General features: G+C 40.3%; 1 protein-coding gene across 5 annotated transcripts in view; it reads left to right on the forward strand.

Moving 5' to 3' along the window:
- LOC140188421 (dipeptidyl peptidase 9-like) overlaps positions 1-18,975 on the forward strand; it is a 117,650-nt gene that overhangs the window by 80,783 nt on the left and 17,892 nt on the right. For all 5 annotated transcript variants that reach the window (XM_072244679.1, XM_072244678.1, XM_072244680.1 and 2 more), the window contains 3 exons: positions 2,170-2,249; positions 5,486-5,638; positions 10,186-10,321. In XM_072244679.1, the coding sequence (XP_072100780.1) occupies positions 2,170-2,249; positions 5,486-5,638; positions 10,186-10,321 (369 nt within the window). The remainder of the gene's footprint in view (positions 1-2,169; positions 2,250-5,485; positions 5,639-10,185; positions 10,322-18,975) is intronic.

The raw sequence follows: 18,975 nt of genomic DNA on the forward strand, positions 1-18,975 counted from the left end.
TTAGTTTTGCTTGAGTATCTTTCAGCTCTGTGTGATGCATTGATTGGAATAACGGGTCAGACACCAGAAGTTGAAAAATATACTTGTTTCTAATAAAGTAAAAGTCATTTGAATGAGCTGGAAATTAGTCCAGTGTAACAAGATTCAAGATTCAAAGATTCAAAAAACTTTATTGTCATTCTAACCATACATCAGTTCTGCAGGGCAGAATGAGACAGCTTTTTCCAGGAGCAGGGCAATCATAACATAACAAATGCAACACTGAATAATAAACATAACAATAAATAGTAAAACACAACAGCCACATCAGTTAAAATCAGTTATAAGTGTCCAGTGCAAGTTAAAAGTGTCCAAAGCAGAGTCAGGTAGAGCAGCTATTTAGCAGTCTGACTGCCTGTGGGAGGAAGCTGTTTAGTAGCCTTGTGGTTTTAGTTTTGATGCTCCTGTAACGTTTGCCTGATGGCAGAAGAACAAACAGTTCATGGAGAGGGTGTGAGGGGTCTTTATTGATGTACCGTGTCTTCTGGAGGCATCGACTCTGAAAGAGGTCTTGGACAAAAGGTAGGGAGACCCCAATAACCTTCTCTGCTCCCCTAACCACCCTCTGCAAGGCTTTTTTGTCGACAGCACTGCAGCTGGAGTACCAGGTTGTGATACAAAAGGACAGCACACTCTCAACCACGCCTCTGTAGAATGTAGTTAAGATGTTAGTGGGGAGTGATGCTTGTTTAAGCTTCCTCAGAAAGTGCAATCTCTGCTGGGCCCATTTCACAATCCCAGTGGTGTTCCTGGACCAGGTGAGATTGTCCGAGATCTGCACCCCAAGGAACTTGATGTTTTCCACTCTCTCCACTGTGGAGCCGCTGATGCTGAGGGGTGTGTGCTCAGGCTGAGACTATCTGAAATCGACGATCATCTCCTTGGTTTTGGTGACATTAAGCATCAAGTTGTTATCACTGCACCAGCTCTCTAGGTGTCTGACCTCCTCCCTGTACATTGTTTCATTATTTTTGCTGATGAGCCCCACCACTGTGGTATCATTAGCAAACTTAATGATCAGGTTCTCCTTGAATCTGGCTGCATAGTCATGTGTTAGTAGTGTAAACAGCAATGGGTTAAGCACACAGCCTTGTGGGGATCCAGTGCTCAGTGTGATGGAGTCAGAGATGTTCCTGCCAACACGGACTGACTGTGGTCTCTTTGTCAAGAAATCCAGAATCCAACGATACATGGCAGTGCTAAGGCCAAGCAGCGACAGTTTCTCCACTAGTCTCTGCGGGATGATGGTATTGAACACTGAACTGAAATCAATGTACAGGATTCTGGCATAAGTGTCTTTGTTGTCCAAGTGAGGGAGAGCTGTGTGCAGTGTGGTGGATACTACGTCCTCCGTAGAGTGATTTGGATGATAAGCAAACTGTAGAGGATCCAGCGATGAGGGGAGGCTGGCTGTGATATGAGGCTTGACAAGCTGTTCAAAACATTTCATCACTATGGGGGTCAGGGCAACAGGACGGTAATCATTCAGACAGGCTACAACTAATTTCTTTGCTACAGGGATGATTGTGGAGGTTTTGAAACATCTAGGGACAATGGCTTGACTAAGGGAGATGTTGGAAATGTCTGTCAGGACATCTGCTAATACATCAGCACATTCCTTGAGCACACATCCAGGGATGTTGTCGGGACCTCCCGCTTTCCGTGGGTTGACCCTGGCAAGGATCCTCCATGTTTGCTCTGGATCAATGATTGGAGCTGGCTGGTCAGATGGTAAAAAGGGACTGGCTGTCCCCCTTGCTGTAGTGTTTGATGCTTCGAAGTGTGCAAATAAATTGTTGAGCCTGTCTGGTGGAGTCTGTCTGGAACAATTACTAACGTAGCCAAAAAGGTGACTTTGAACAAATTACTGTTAGGGCAACAGCATTTCAGAGAAGGGGCATTTTCATGCATTTGGTTATTTTTAAAAGTGCTGTGGATTGTCCATTGTGAAATTAATCTCAAGCTTCAATTTAAATTTTTGTGTCTTGTATTCAATTTCTTTCTTGGAGTGGAAACATTATAGATCATTTGTTGTTATGCCTTAATTTTTTTCTCTCTCTGCTGACTACTTTGTGTAATATTGTTTGATGTGCAACTGCTTTCAACTAATTATTACCTCATTATTTTCAGATGATTTTAAATGCCCAATCAAAGAGGAGGTTGCACTAACTAGTGGTGAATGGGAGGTGCTTGCAAGACATGGCTCAAGGGTAAGCTTGCATTGGATGGGTTATGAAGCCAAATGACTTTGCTAATGAGTATGATGCTGAGGCACTGAATTAATTATAAACTACATGCCATTATGTTGTCCAAGGGAAGGGCATTAGGACCCATACAGCTTGGCACTGGTGTCGTTGCAGGGCAATGTGTGGTTAAGTTCCTTGCTCAAGAACACAACACTCTGCCTCAGCCAAGGCTCGAACTAGCGACCTTCAGATCACTAGACGAATGCCTTAACCACTTGGGGAGGGGAGACTCGCAGCATGGGCAATTGCCAGTCTTCCATACAACCTTGCTCAGGCCTTGCCCTGGAAACCTTCCAAGGCACAAATCCATGGTCTCACGAGACTAATGGATGCCTATATAACATGCCATTATAATTAGACCTTAACCCCAAAGTATTTTCCTTCATTTGTTGAAGCTTTTGGCTTTTACTTATGTAATGTTGCAAATAATCAGATTATTTCAAGTAATCATTGTTCACTTAATTTTAGCAACATATCACACAGATAAAACCCATCGTGTCTGCTCAATTTGGGAAGAAAAAATTTAGTCTCATTCCTAACTCTTAGTTTATATCCTTGTGGGTGATACCTTTCCAAGTGCCTTTGCAGTGATATTTAAATACTGTGGTAGTTTCTGCCTCGGCCATCGACTTTGCAAGCAGTCAATTGGATATAAACAACTCCTCTCATCTATCCACCTATAGCCTTTTAAACAATACCAAGTTATTGGCTGTAAGGCCAAAAAGGGGCTTCCTGTTGTTTAATTTTGTAAACTTAACATCTTTACATCCTGTATTCTTAAAAAATGATATCCAGCCAGTCCTGCTTTATAAGTCAACTTCTGTTCTGTTAAATGTATTTTATACCATCTTTTGTACAATCACACCATCTTCATGAAATGTGATAACCAAAATTACATCAGTAATCAAACTGAGGCTACCTGGTGTTTTATTCAATTCTAGCATTACCTTTGAGGTGTTATGTATTATGCCTTGGCCAAATAAAGGCAAGATTCCATATGTTTCTACGCCTGTCTTCTCTACAAACCACAAGGATCTGTGGACATGTACTCCAAGGTTTATTTGCTTCTCTACGTTTACCTCTTTTTTCCATTTCCCAATTTACCACCTCAAAGGGAAGAAAGGTCTTTATTTATTCCATTTCCTACTTGTCTGCCCACTTTATCTGTTGAATGATACTTTCTTGCGGTCTACAGCTGTCCTCCCCATTGTCAACCACATGGCCAGTTGTCTTACCATTTAAAGCATCGTAATCATGCATTGCTGTGTTATTGATGTATACCACAAAATGTAAGGCCCCAAGCATTGAACCATTTTACCCCACTGATGAAGGCTTTCCAGTCAGTAAAACATAATCATTATGCCTTGATGCTGATCGCTGACCCAGTCTTGCACTCAAGTTGCCACTTTGCTTTGAATTCCAGAGACTTCTGCTTATCTGATCTATCTGTCATGAGAGTTGTTATATATCTTGTTTAACAGTCCATGTGGACTGCATTAAATGGACTGTTGTGAACTTATTTTACCAAATCCATATTGACTGGCCTGAAGGTAATCTGTGCCTCTGTAATGACTTTAAACTGCCCCTCCATCTTGTGTTTGGCTGATTGGTCATTATTTATTATTTCTGTCTCACCCTTTTCAAACAAATGTGTCATGTTCGCCGCTCTCAGAACTTCTGCTATTTTCTCTGCTGCTTTTCTGAAGAGTCCAGGATATAAATTATGCTGAGCCCCTTAACATTTCCTCTTTGTTTATCATATCTAATACTTTATAACCTCCCTCTTCAACTGCAGTTCCTGTATTGAACCCTGTTATAAAGACCAACACAGTTTTATCTGTAATGTATTCAGCCACAGGATAGTTGATGTCCAATAATGCATATCTTTTTTATAAACCCACCTCCATGCAATTTACTTGTGTACTTTTGATGCAAATAGGAAATGATATACAAATGAAGAAAAATAAGGGACTGGGAGTCTATTGACAATGAAAGGCCACCCTTTAAACATAAGCCGTGAGCATATGAGAATTGAAAGGATAATTCTTTGACAATGCCAGTTACACATAGATAACATAACTGAAAATTGCATTTTTTTTCCTTTGTGATGTTGGGCACTACATTATAGAAGACATAAAGAGCAGTGTAAACTTACTTACAGATTTCCAAAAAGGTCAATAATTTTAAGGAGAAATGCAGATGAGGCAATTGTACTGACCTTGTTTTCACCCCAGCCGAGATCAACTAACTGCACAAACCGCCAACAAAGAATGTAAACAGTTTAGCTCTATATAAAGCTTGATTGGTTCACTAAAATGTTTTGAGCATTTCATGTAAACAATATTTTCAGTTTCTGATGTCCGATATCAAACTAAGATACTTTTAGTTGTAGGACTTAAATTGCTATCAACATTATTACCATCTGTGTTTGCTCCTTGTAGGTTTATCAAAAATAATTTACAATTGATAGCTCAAGCTGAAACTTTAGAGAACTGTCCGTTTACATAAGACTATCCATCCTTTTGAACGTGCATGCTTATTGATTACCATTTTTTTATCTTTCAAGATTTTTCTTCTCATTTGAAGGAATTGGTTGTTTGCTCCAATAGCTCAGGTCACCTTGATAATGGGAAAGTTGGTAGTAACTAATGGAGATTTGTTTTTTCTCAGAATCAGTCCTCGAGAACCTGCCACATCATTGCTTTTAGCAAGTATTACTGGGTAGCGGCTCAGAGCTGAAGGCCAGGGTGGTTTCTCACCCAATTGAACTGAGCATTATTCCTGTCTGAGCCTTGGTTACAGACAAGTGAATCAAAGAAATCATTGCATTTGAGTTTCCTGGTTCTTTTACTTGAAATTAGCAATACACAGAGGCAATGTGACCATAGGAGCGTAGGATGTTTATGACCTAAGAGCATTCACATGATAATTTCTTGAATTATTTAAAAACTCTTAATAGCCGTTGGTTACATCTAGAGAGATTGTTTTGAGCTGTGCAATAGATGGGTGAAGTACAAATCATTTACAGACGTGTTACACAAGAAGAAATGATGTCTTGAACTACCACTGAATAGTAAAACAGGAATATTGTGGGATTTCCTGTGAAAACCTTTTAGTATAAACACAATGCTGCTTTAAAACTCTGTTCCTAACTTAATAATGCCTTAATCATTGATACTGTTTGTGCTTATGTTTTCTAGATCTGGGTGAATGAGGCCACAAAGTTAGTTTATTTCCAAGCTACGAAGGACACTCCATTAGAGCATCATCTCTATGTGGTAAATTATGAATCTCCAGGGGAAATAGTTCAACTAACGAAAGCTGGCTTCTCGCATAGCTGCTCAGTGAGTCAGGTGTGTGTTTTTACTTCTGGATACTTAGGAAATGGTGTAGAAAATTAAAATAATTAGGCTCTTATTTCAACCAATAGCAAAAAGGGAATGATCAGTTTATCAGCTCATTCAGTAAAAAAGTGGAGGCTGAACTAGATGGGCATACTGATTTGGAAAACGCTGTAATTATTATACTAGTTCTGGAAGTCATTAAAAAATTAGATACCTTAAAATATAATTTAATTTGTATGGATTATGCATCAGATGAAAGTATTGCACAGATTTATTTTAAACTGATGATCATATTGCTGTAATTCCTGATTCCCTGGAGCTCCTTCAATCCATATTTTCTGATCTGTCTCCCTTTATCAGCATTAGTAATGCCCTATGCAGTGTGCCCTCACCTCAGTTCCTGAGTAGAGAAGATTAATTTGTGGTCTGTTTTATAGTTAGCATTCCTCATTACTGATATTATGAGGGTCAAGGTTCAAATTGTGATGAAGCTACTGTTTCTTAGATCATTTGTATTGTTACAAGAAAGCATAGACATTTTCTCAAATGCATTCAGATTGGCGGTGTTTGTAGCACAAGATCAGGTTTAAATGACTCCTGCATTAAATTTTTTTAAAATGAAGACGATGTACATGCATTCAGAGCAACACAAACAAAATACTGTAGGAACTCAACAGCCAGGCAGCATCTATGGAGCTGAATAAGCAATTGACATTTTGGGCCTAGACCCTTCATCAGGACAGGAAAGGAAGGGGAAGAAACCTGATTAAGAAGGTGGGAGGATGGAGTACAAGCTGGAAGGTGACTGCAAAAAGCAGTGTTTCCCAGTGGCTAACCATTTTAATTCTAATCCCCACTTCCATTCCGATACATTGGTTCATGGTCTCCTTACTTCCATGATGAGGCCGCCCTCAGGTTGGAAAAGCAACGCTTCATATTCTGTCTGGGTACCCTCCAGCCTGATAGCATGAATATTGACTTATCTTGCTTTTGGTAATTTCTCCCCCCCCACCCCTTTTTTCCCATTCCTAATTCTGGCTTCCCTTTTAGCCCTCCTCTTCTCCCCTGTTCATCGCCTCCCTCTGGTGCCTCTCCTTCTCTTCCTCTCCTATCAGATTCCTCTGTCAGCCCTTTACTGCCTATCACCTTCCAGCTTCTCACCTAATCCCACCCATCCACCTTCCCCTCACCTGGTTTCACCTATCACCTGCAATCTTCTACTGCTTCCCTTCCCCACTCTTTCATATTCTGGCTTCTTCCTCCTTCCTTTCCAGCCCTGATGAATGGTCTCAGCCCAAAACGTCAACTACTTATTTCTAGCAACGCACACAAAATGCTTAAGGAACTCAGTGGGCCACGCAACGTCGATAGAAAAAGGTACAGTCGATGTTTTGAGTCAAAACGTCAGGCCCTTCAGTCCTACAGAAGGGTCTGGGCTGAAACGTTGACTGTACTCTTTTTCCATAGATGCTGCCTGACTTGCTGAGTTCCTCCAGCATTTTGTGTGTGTTGTTTGGATTTCCAGCATCTACAGATTTTCTCTTGCTTGTAACTGCTTATTCCTCTCTGATCTGCTGAGTTCCTCCAGCATTTTGTGAGTGTCGCACTGGATTTCCACCATCTGTGATATCTCATGTTTATTTACATACATTTATTTGTTTGCAGAAAGTTACCTAAGTTTTCTCTTCGAGTCTCCAGTTGTCGTTTCCCCTCTGAAATTTCCCATGATAAGATTATGTCAGGCTGTTGCTTATTGATCGTAACTCAGCATTCAGTGCCATCACCCCTTCAGTACTAAACAATAAGCTTCAAAACTTGGGCCACTGTATCTACAACTTATCCTTGACTTCCTTATTGGCAGACCACAACCAGTGCAAATCAGAAATAACATCTCCTCTTCACTGACAGTCTGCAATGGTGCACCCCAAGGATGCATGCTTAGCCTCTACTCTCTCTACACCCATGACTGTGTGGCAAACACCATCTATAAATTCTCAATGACAAAGAATCTCATATGGTGACAAGGAGGCTTACAGGAGTGACATTGCTTGGCTAGTGGACTGCTGACACAACAACAACCTTGTACTCATCATCAGTAAAACCAAGGAATTGATTGTGGACTTCAGGAAGGATAAGTTGAGGGAATGTACACACCAGTCTTTATAGAGTGATCAGCAGTGGAAAGGGTGAGCAGTTTCAAGTTCCTGGGTGATCGGTGCAATTATAAAGAAGGCACATCAACCACTTTATTTCATTAGGAGTTTGAAGAGATTTGGTATGTCATGAAAGACTAGCAAATTCAGGTTGCATCACCATCTGGTATGGAGTTGTCACTACACAGGATCAGAAAATAAATGCAAAGGGTTGTAATCTCAGCCAGCTCCTGTATGGGCATTAGCCTCCCCACCATTGAGGACAACTTCAAAAGGTGATGGCTCAAAAAGACAGCATCCATCATTAAGGATCTTCACCACCCAAGATTTTGGCAAGTCCGATCATTTGGCTGTACCTACCTACAGTCAGTACCTAAACAGCAAGCTCCAGAAATCAAGACAACCAAGATGTGGTCCCTGGAGGCCAAGGAACGATTACAGGATTGCCTTGAGTCAGTGGACTCGGCCGTGTTCAAGAAGGTATCTGAGGATCTGAATGAATAAATTAGACTTAATTAAGACAGCTGTGGATGAGTGTATCCCCACAAAATCATTCAGAGTTTTCCCCAATCAGAAGCCCTGGATGAACAGTGAAATCTGGAACCAACTCAGAGCCAGATCAGAAGCATTCAAGTCTGGAGATCAAGAATGCTAGAAGAGGTACAGATATGATCTCTGGAGAGCCATCTCATGGGCAAAGTAGAGATTCTGGAATAGACTGGAATTAACAAGGGATGCTTGACCGCTATGACAGGGTTTGAATGCCATAACCTCCTACAAAGCTAAATCTTGTGACATAGGGGAGTGCGGAGCTTTGCTTCCAGATAAGCTCAATACTTGGCTTTGACCACCAGAACAAGTGGAAACATTTCGCACCTTGGTCTCAGTATCTGAAGATGACCATGGGCTACCTTCAAGAGAATGAATCTAAGGAGAGCAACTGGTCCAGACAGAGTACCTGGCCAAGTACTGAAGACCTGTGCCAACTAACTGGATGGTGTATTCATGGGTATCTTCAACCTCTTGTTCTGGCAGTGTGTTGTACCCACCTGCTTCAAGCAGGCTTCAGTTGTATGGGTGCCAAAGAAGAGCAGGCGGTAACTTGTCTAAACGACAAAAGTGAAAACAGTTCTCTACAAAGTGATATAAATTAATTACAAATATAAAACACAAAATAATTGACTGTCTAACTATTCAGCCCCCTTTAATATGTTACGCCAAATCATCACTGTTGCAGCCAATTGGTTTTAGAAATCACATACTGTAATTAGTCAAATGGAGTCAGTGATGATAAACCTGATTTTGATTCTGATTAAAAGGAAGAGGACCTAGTACTCATCCCTGGGAACAGCACCAGTTGCATTTTATCTCTTTGACTTCCTATTTATTCATCTCCAGTTTTTGTTTCCTGCTTCCTAACTTGCTTCTGAGACCAATAGTTACCTCCAATTTAATACCTTATTTTTGTTGCTTTTGTGCAATTTTGCCATATACCTTCCATCTTTGAGTTGATCCTTTATCTACCTTTTCAAAAAATACATGCTTATTGAGTATGACTTGCCTTTACAAATCTGAGCTGGTCAGAGGCATTCAGCAATAGTTTTTTAATTTGATTCTAGTAATGGATTTTTAAAGTCTCTCCATAATTGATTTCAGACCATTTGGCATGTAATTGTTAATGTTTCCTTATGATGAAGTGTGATATTTACTGTGTTTAAATCCAGATTATTTCTGAATTGAGAGTTTTGGAAAAGGTGACAGGTAGAGGAGGGGAAGGAATGATTCCAAGGGTTATGAAAAATGTATAATTTTCAGACTTTTTTTTTAATACCTTGAGACAGAAAGCAGGGATTTCTGCGATTTGTCCGTATTTTTCCTTCACCATCTGTGACTAACCTTGAGCATAACATTACTTCTGCTTTACACTATTTTTTAAAATTTTCTCTGGATATCAGTAGCTGGCTAGCATATTCCAGGTCCAGATTTATTTGTGGTATTGGTACTTTAGAAAGATTAAGGTGATGACATTTTGATTCAGTCCAAGCTACCCATAAGTAAGCTGTCGGTAAAAATGCCATTTATTATTATTGGCTCATCCTCTGCAAGCTTCTGTATATCTGTCAGTGAAAGGGAGAAACAAAATAAGTACATTTCTTAAGCTATTTACGTGGTAGAAATATACAGTTAAGCTGCTAGACAGCAGTTTTGCAAAACCTAAATATGTATGTGTATCAGAGCATCCCTAGTATTGGAATCTTTGGATCTGTAAATGAGATAATTATTTAAAGAGTAGGAAATTTGGTTATTTTTAAATAATATCACCAAATATTGTTTATATATCATCAAATTTATAAACCAATAAATTTCACCTGGTCTTGAATTATCTCTTTAAATTTTCCTCAGAACTTTGACATGTTCATCAGCCATTACAGTAATGTCAGCACTCCTCCCTGTGTCCACGTATACAGACTGACAGGCCCGGAGGAAGACCACCTGCACAAGGAGCCAGAATTCTGTGCCAGTATGATGGAGGCTTCAGGTGAGTGCCAGAAGGAAACAAGTCTTTGCATTGCAATAGATATTGTTGGGCTTTTAATATCATTGGTCACTATTTTGTTTGTTGTTTATACGTTAATGATCTGGATGATGGGGTGGTAAATTGGATTAGTAAGTATGCAGATGATACTAAGATAGGTGGAGTTGTGGATAATGAAGTAGGTTTTCAAAGCTTGCAGAGAGATTTAGGCCAGTTAGAAGAGTGGGCTGAAAGATGGCTGTTGGAGTTTAATGCTGAAAAATGTGAGGTGCTACATTTTGGTAGGACTAAGCAAAATAGGACATACATGATAAATGGTAGGGCATTGAAGAATGCAGCAGAACAGAGGGATCTAGGAATAATGGTGCATAGTTCCCTGAAGGTGGAATCTCATGTGGATAGGGTGGTGAAAAAAGCTTTTGGTATGCTGGCCTTCATAAATCAGAGCATTGACTATAGGAGTTGAGATGTAATGTTGAAATTTTATAAGGTGTTGGTAAGGCCTAATCTGGAGTATTGTGTACAGTTCTGGTCACCGAATTACAGGAAAGATGTCAATAAAATTGAGAGAGTACAGAGGAGGTTTACTAAAATGTTGCCTGGGTTTCATCTCCTAAGTTACAGAGAAAGGTTGAACAAGTTATTTATTCTTTGGAGTGTAGAAGGTTGAGGGGGGGACTTGATAGAGGTATTTAAAATTATGAGGGGGATAGATAGAGTTGACGTGGATAGGCTTTTTCCATTGAGAGTGGGGGAGATTCAAACAAGAGGACATGAGTTGAGAGTTAAAGGGCAAAAGTTTAGGGGTAACATTAAGGGGAACTTCTTTACTCAGAGAGTAGTAGCTATGTGGAACGAGCTTCCAGCAGAAGTGGTTGAGGCAGGTTCGATGTCATTTAAAGTTAAATTGGATAGATATATGGACAGGAAAGGAATGGAGGGTTATGGGCTGAGTGCAGGTCGGTGGGACTAGGTGAGAGTAAGAGTTCAGCACAGACTAGAAGGGCCGAGATGGCCTGTTTCCGTGCTGTAATTGTTATATGGTTATGTAACTTATTTCTGTACTGGCATAATTGATAAAAAAAAAAGATCATGCAATGGAGATCCCCAGAGTCAATAAGGTTGGTGATGCTGTGGGAGACAATGGTCAGGTGTTCCTTAGTGGGGTCCTGTTTGAGGGTAAGTAAGAAAAGGTGTCTGAGAGTTGGCAGTGGGCCTCAGCAAGGTAGAGGTCAGTCTACCAGACTACTACAGCACCTCCCTGATCTGTGGGTTTGATGGTGAGGTTGGGATTAGTACAGACAGAGAAGAGAGCAGAGCATTTGGAAAGAGCAAGGTTGGAATTGGAGAGAGGAGGGTTTAAGTCTAGACAGTTGGCATGAGCCTGATGGCATAAACATGGATTTCTCAAACTTCCGGTAATGCCTCACCCCCCACCCTCACCATTTTCCATCTCCTTATCTCCTCACCTCTCTCTGGTGCTCCTTCCTTCTTTTCTTTCTTCCATGATCTTCTGTCCTCTTCTATCAGACTGCCCCTTCTCTAGCCCTGTATACCTTCCACCAATCAACACCAGCTCTTTACTTCATCCCTCCCCCTTCAGGTTTCACCTATCACCTTGTGTTTCTCTCTCTCCTCCCAACACCTTTTAAATCTACTCCTCTGCAGTCCTGACGAAGGGTCTCGGCCCAAAACATCGACTGTACTCTTCAGTAGATGCTGCTTGGCCTGCCAAGTTCCTCCAGCATTTTGTGTGTGTCTGCAAATCTAAAATTTGCTATTTTCTACTAACATACAATGTCGAAGACAAAACTAAACATCTAAAACAAAACTTATATAAAATAATCTAACACTTTTGTATAGTACTGTATAACGCGAAAAGCTGTTCCAGTACTGACTCCTGCAGAGCACCACTTGTCCCCAGCAGCCAGCCAGGCTCAGCCACCTTTATTCCAACACTTTGCCTTCAGTCATTCAGCCATTCTTCTATCCATGCTAGCATCTTTCCTGTAATACCACGGACTTTTACCTTGTTAAGCAGCCTTATTTGCGCCACTTTGTCAAAGGCCTGACAATTCTAGTAAATAACATCTACCGTCCTGCCTAATATTTCTTCAAAGAATTCCACCAAATTTGTCAGGCAAGACTTCCTCTTAAGGAAATCATGCTGACTTTGGTCTACCTTGTCATGATCTCCAAGAACCCCGAAACCTCATCCTTAATAATCGATTCCTACATCTTTCCAACCATTGAAGTCAGGCTAACTGGCTTATAATTTCCTTTCTTCTTCCTCTCTCCCTTTTTAAAGAGTGGAGTGACATTTGCAATTTTCCAGTCCTCCAGAACCTTTCCAGAATCAAGTGATTCTTGAAAGATCAATACTAATGCTTAAAGTCCCTTCACCTACCTCTTTCAGAACCCTAAGCTGTAGTCCATCTGGTCTAGGTAACTTATTGACCTGAGATCTTTCAGCTTTCCAAGCACTCACTTCTGCCCCGACAGTTGAATTATTGGCATAATGATAGGGTCTGCCACAGCAAAGACTGATTTAAAGTACTTAAGTTAATCCACCATTTATTTGTCTCCCATTACTACCTCTCCAGCATTATTTTCCGGCAGTCCAATTCTCACTCTTGTCTCCCTTTTACTCGTTATACCGTAAATCTGAAAATTTTGGTGTCCTATTTGATTTCTTTGTTTAGTTGACCTTTGCATTTCACTTTTTCTCCCCCTTTTTTTAGTTGCCTTCTGTTGGTTTTTTAAAAGTTTCTCAATCCTCTAATTTCCAACTAATTTTTGTTATATTTCCACCTCTTTTGCTTTTGACTCCTCTTGTTACCCACAGTTGCTTCGTCCTCCCTTTGGAATACTTCATCTTTGGAATGTATCTATCCTGCACCTTTTGAATTACCCCAGAAACTTGAGCCATTTCTATTCTGCAGTCATCTAGTGTCCCCTCCCAAACAACTTTGGTTAGCCCCTCTCTCATGCCTCGACTTCCCTTTACTCCATTGTAATACTGATACATCTTACTTCAGATTCTCCCTCTCAAACTGCAGAGTGAATTCTATCATATTACTATCACTATCTCCTTAAGGTTCTGATACCTTAAGCTCCCTATTCAAATCTGGCTCATTGTACAACACCCAATCCAGAATTGCCTTTCCCCAAGAGGGCTCAACCGCAAGCATTCGACAAATTTCCTCTCGTGATTTAGCACCAACCTGATTTTGTCAATCTACCTGCATATTGAAATTCCCCCATGTCTATTGTAACATTGTCCTTATTACATGCCTTTTATTATCTCCTTTTGAAATTTATGTGCCACATTTTGACTACTGCTCAGAGGTCTGTATATAAACTCCCATGAGGGTCTTTTTACCCTTACAATTCCTTAACTCTATCCACAAGGATTCTATATCTTCCAATCCTTTGTCCCCACTTTCAAAGGATTTAATTCCATTTTTACCAATAGAGCCATTCCATCCCCTCTGCCTACCTGCCTGTCCTTTTGATACAAGGTAAATCCTTCAATGTTAAGTCCCCAACTATGATCAGTTCTCAGCCACATCTCCATAATGTCATACCTGCCAATCTCTAAGTCTGATTTTTTAGGTATGGAGACTTAAAAACATACCTAAAAATAAAATCCATATAGTACAATGATTCCAAGAGACTTATGATGGAAATGTTTCATATTTTTTTAAATTGTTAACTTTAATTGATTACTTGCTGAAATGAATATCTACGAGCATTTCCAGAATTTTCTTGACATAAGTCTATCCATGCTCCTGTAAAAGCAAACTCCAAAAACCACCATGGCCATCCAAGTCCTATACTTAATGGGTAGATTCAATGGTTAACAGGTAACTTGGGCTGCTTTTCTCCATCCTGTCCACCAAACTTTACTTAGTTCAGCAGCAAGCAAATAAATTGGAGCACTAACTTGTGATCTTAGTGAAGATTACGCCTTGTATTTTGTGTGTGTTGTTTGGATTTCCAGCATCCGCAAATTTTTTTGTTTGTGATTACATTTGCAGACATTCATTTTCCAAAAAATTAAATGTTACAAAGAAATTTTTGTACTTTGTTAAAGAAAGTGTAATAGACCAAAAAGATGTAATAGACCACTTTTCAAACTAAAACTTCATCACCTTGTTGTTATTTAGCCCGGTGCAAGATTAAACAAAGATAACAAACAGCTAATGACCAATGACATAATGAGTTGCATGAACTAAACTGGTTAACTGAAATAGATACGGGTGTAGAAGGAATCAAACTTGGGCAATGGACAACCAAATTAAAAGGTGATGTGTAGCAGGTGTGTCAGTTTCATCTACATATCATCAATTCTTACACCAAGGCAAGAGTGAGTATAGCAACAAGACTCAAGGTGGTTATCCTGCATCAGCAAGGTCTTTCCCAAGAAGAAATTTCACGGCAGACGGGAGTTTCAAAAAGTATGTCTAAGCTCTTCTGAAGAAGCCCAAAGAAATAGAAAATTTGTGGACCAGAAACTCAGTGGTCATCCACAGAAACTGAATGCAGCAAATGAGAGATACATGAAACAGATGTCCTTTTAAGTTGGAAGAAGTCCAGCATTGCTATCAGCTCTGAACTCATAGAAACCACTAGAACCCAGTATACCCCTCTATAGTCTGGAGAAGTCTTGTCAGAAGTGGTCTTCATGGAACAGCTTCTGCCAAAAAACCATTTCTCCAAAGTAGAAACAAAGCCAAGAGACTCGCCTATGCAAAAACACAAGGACTAGGGTGCTGAATAATGGCAGCAAGTGCCCTGGACTGCTAAGTCAAAATTTGAAAATTTTGGCTCAAACAGAAGGCAGTTTGTCCATAGACGAGCTGGAGAGTACTACATGAATGAGAGCCTGCAGTCAATAGTGTAGCATGGTGGAGATTCCCTGCAGGTATGGAGCTGCACTTCTGCAAATGGAGTTGGTGATCTGTGCAGAATTAGTGGAATCCTTAACACATATCAATGGTCCTAACCTCATTCTAGAACAGGATAGTGACCCCCACCCCCCCATACACATGGCCTCCACAGAGCCATGATCTCAAAATCTTCGAGGCTACTAGGATTATCTGGAGAGACAGAAGCAATTGACACAGCCAAAGTCTGCAGAAGAACTGTGACAAGTTCTCCAACATGCTTGGAACAACCTACCATCAGATTTTCTTATAAAACTGCGTGACAGTGTACCTAAGGAAATTGATGTCGTTTTTAAGGCCAAGGGTAGTCCCACTAAATATTGATTTGATTTAGTGTTTTTACTGTTTATTGCTCTTTATAGTAATTTTTTGGAAACTTTTCATTATTTTTGAAAGCATCTTCAATTTACAGAATTTATATGTGCCTAAAACTTTTGCACAGTACTGTATGTCAGTGATTTGATTGACGGAATTGATGGCTTTGTGGCCAATTTGCAGATGATACAAAGCTAGGTGAGGAGGCACGTAGTGTTGAGGAAGCAGGGAGTCTACAGAAGGACATGAACAGATTTGGAGAAAGGGCAAAGAAGTGGCAGTTTGAATATAGTGTAGGAAAGTATATAGTCATGCACTTTGGTAGAAGGAATTAAGGCATAGACTGTTTTCTAAACGGGGAAACAATTCAAAAATCAGAGGTGCAAATGGACTTGGGAGTCCTCTTGCAGAGTTCCCTAAAAGCTAACTTGCAGCTTGAGTCTAGTAAGGAAGAAAGATGCAATGTTTGCATTCATTTTGAGAGGATTAGAATATAAGAGCAAAGGAATGATGCTGAGGCTTTATAAGGCATTGGTCAGATTGCATTTGGAACATTGTGAGCAGTTTTGGGCCTCTTAGAAAAGATGTACTGGCATTGGATAGGGTCCTGGGAGGTTTACAAAAATGTTTGTGAGAACGAAAGGGTTAACATATGCAGAGCATTTGATGGCTCTGGGTCTATAGTTACTGGAATTTAGAAGAAAGGAAGGAGGATCTCATTGGAACCTATCGAATATTGAAAGGCCTGGACAGAGTGGATGTGGCAAGGATGTTTCCTATTCTTGCTGATGTAAAGAAGATTGAGCTTGCCTAATATCCTTCCCTTCTCCCTCCATTGGTGAAAAATGAATGGTGTAGATGTTTCTTTTAATTAACTATATGAAAAGTTTCTTATCCTGCAAAACAAATTTCAGTGGCAGAACACCTTGAATTAAGCACTTCATTATTTTGTCAAATAAGAAGTAAACATTATTTACTAATCCTATCATTTATCTTTGTTTATGGTGAATGCAAGTATTTATAATGTAAAATCTTTGTGATATAAGCACTGAAAAATCTTCTGATGGGTGAATTGGTGATACTCAGGATAACTTCTCAAGAGATGTAAATGGAATATTCACAGAATTAGATCATATTAAAAATTTGTGGTTTAATAGTTAATCCACAAATAACATACTATCAGATACAAAGTGCATAGCCAGCTGCTGTGACAACATATCTTTGAAGCTATGAGATTCTGCAAAACCTTAGCACTCTGTTAGTGAACAGTTGAAAAATTCAGTGACATGAGGCAAATAATTCCTGGGTTCTCAGTGAAGTCACTTTGACATCTTGCAAATCAACAAGTTTGCTCTTTGTAATACAGATGCATGACTGAAGTTGGAATTGGGTAGTATCTGTTGTCTGGGTTATGAGTTAGGTGCCTTTAAGGTCCTAGTCATTTCTGCCTATTTTTAATGCTAGATTTGTATACCAGCTTGAAGTTAAATGAAAGTACAGGTTGAAGCAGAATAATCTGAAGTTAGCCTAATTTAGTACAGATAACAATAAGATGTATTATTTTTCCTGTGGCAATTTAATATCACAGAAGAAATCTTTGAAATGAAATGGGAATGATAATGTCATCCTGGTGTTCATCTCAGCAATGGTAGCGTAGCAGTTAACGTGACGCTATTACCGCTTGGGGTGTCAGAGTTCAAACCCAGCAACCTCTGTAAGGAGTTCTGTAGTCCACCCTGTGGAATATGTGAGGTTCCCCCCCCCCCCACCAGAGAGATACAGGGTAGGGGTTAATTGGTCATTGTAAATTGTCCTCTGATTGGGTTGGTGTTAAATCGGGGTTGGCAGGGATTGCTGGGCTTGCAGCTCAAAGGGCCAGAAGGGCCTATTCGGCACTATATCTCCAAATAAACTAAAATAAAATAAAATTGTGGTACTGTTGAGGGAAGACAACTTCAGTTTTAATACACACTTTTCCCTAAGGCAACTGCAAATGAGAGAGACAGCAATGCTATGGTGCAGGCCAGTTACGTAGGGTGGAGTCTGAGTGGTACAGAGGAGTGGTGAATTGAAAAGGAACATGGTGGTATGTTGTAAGAGTGTGACGACGGAAGTTGGTACAATTCCTGCAAGCTGGATTGCTGGGAAATATGCTCAAGGACATCAACTCATTGCTGGTGAAAACATTGGAGGATCCATTTATGACAGTCCACATAGGTACCACTGGTTTGACTAGAGCTAGGAATATGCTTTCCCGGTAGCGGAAGTGTTGGGGCTCTTTAAACATTAAGGTGCTAAGAGCTGAGGGCCAGCTGGAATCTCTCACATGATACTATGGGAGGCAAGGGCTGAGCTGCTGAGGCCTTGACGTGAGAACTTCTATTCTCATCATACACCATCCAAGGATATATATACAAATGGTTTGGATGAAAAGGTAAGTGGGCTAATTGTTAAATTTGCAGGTGACAAAAAATTAGGAAAATTGTGGATAGTGTCAAAGTATGCAGTAGTTGGAAATATAGGCAGAGAAATGGCAGATGGACTGTAATGTGTTGCATTTTGGGAGGAACAATGAAAGAGGGAAGTATACAGTAAATGGCAGGACCCTCAGGAGCATTGATGTACAGAGAGCTTGGGGTGCCTCCGTCATTCTCTGAAAGTGGCAATGCAGTGATAAGTTGGTAAAGGAGGTATCCAGCAAGCTTGCCTTCATCAGTTGGGCACTGAATATAAGATTCAGCAAGTCATGCTGCAGCTGTTTAAAATTTAGTTACACAGCTTTCTGCAGATGCTGGAAAGTCTAAAGCAACGCACACAAAATGCTGGAGGAACTACTGCTCTCCATCCGCCACAAAAGGCAGGGTTCCTGGTAGCCACCCGTTTTATTTCAACTTCCCATCTCACTCTTGACACATCAGTCCATGGCCTCCACTACAGTCATGCTGAGGCCTCTCTCAGTTTGTGGGAGCAACACCTCATTCAGTCTGGGTAGACTTCAAACTGACGGCACAAACTTCCATTTCTCTAATTTCCAGTAATTTCTCTCCCCTCCCTTTCTCTCTTTATCCTGTCTTTGCCTCTAATAAATGGTCAGGGTCTTTTTCCCAGGATGGAAATGTCATATTAGTGAGTGTTAATTTGAAATGCAGGGTGGATGGGGGTAGTTTTAAAGAGATTTACAGGCCAAGCTTTTTTCAGAGTAGCAGAAAATATATTTAGGGTTAATTGTAAAGTATCTAAGTGTTCTGAAAGTTCAAAGTACAAAATTAAACTGCAAAGGGGATTTGGTGAGATGCTTGAATGTGGCAGATGGAGAGCAAAATGGACTGACTGGAATTATACAACACTTGGACACTGGGTTCAAGCCAATTACAAAGTGTCCATCTACACAAA

This window comes from Mobula birostris, chromosome 26 (assembly GCF_030028105.1).
Source record: "Mobula birostris isolate sMobBir1 chromosome 26, sMobBir1.hap1, whole genome shotgun sequence".
NCBI classification, from domain to species: Eukaryota; Metazoa; Chordata; class Chondrichthyes; order Myliobatiformes; family Myliobatidae; genus Mobula; species Mobula birostris.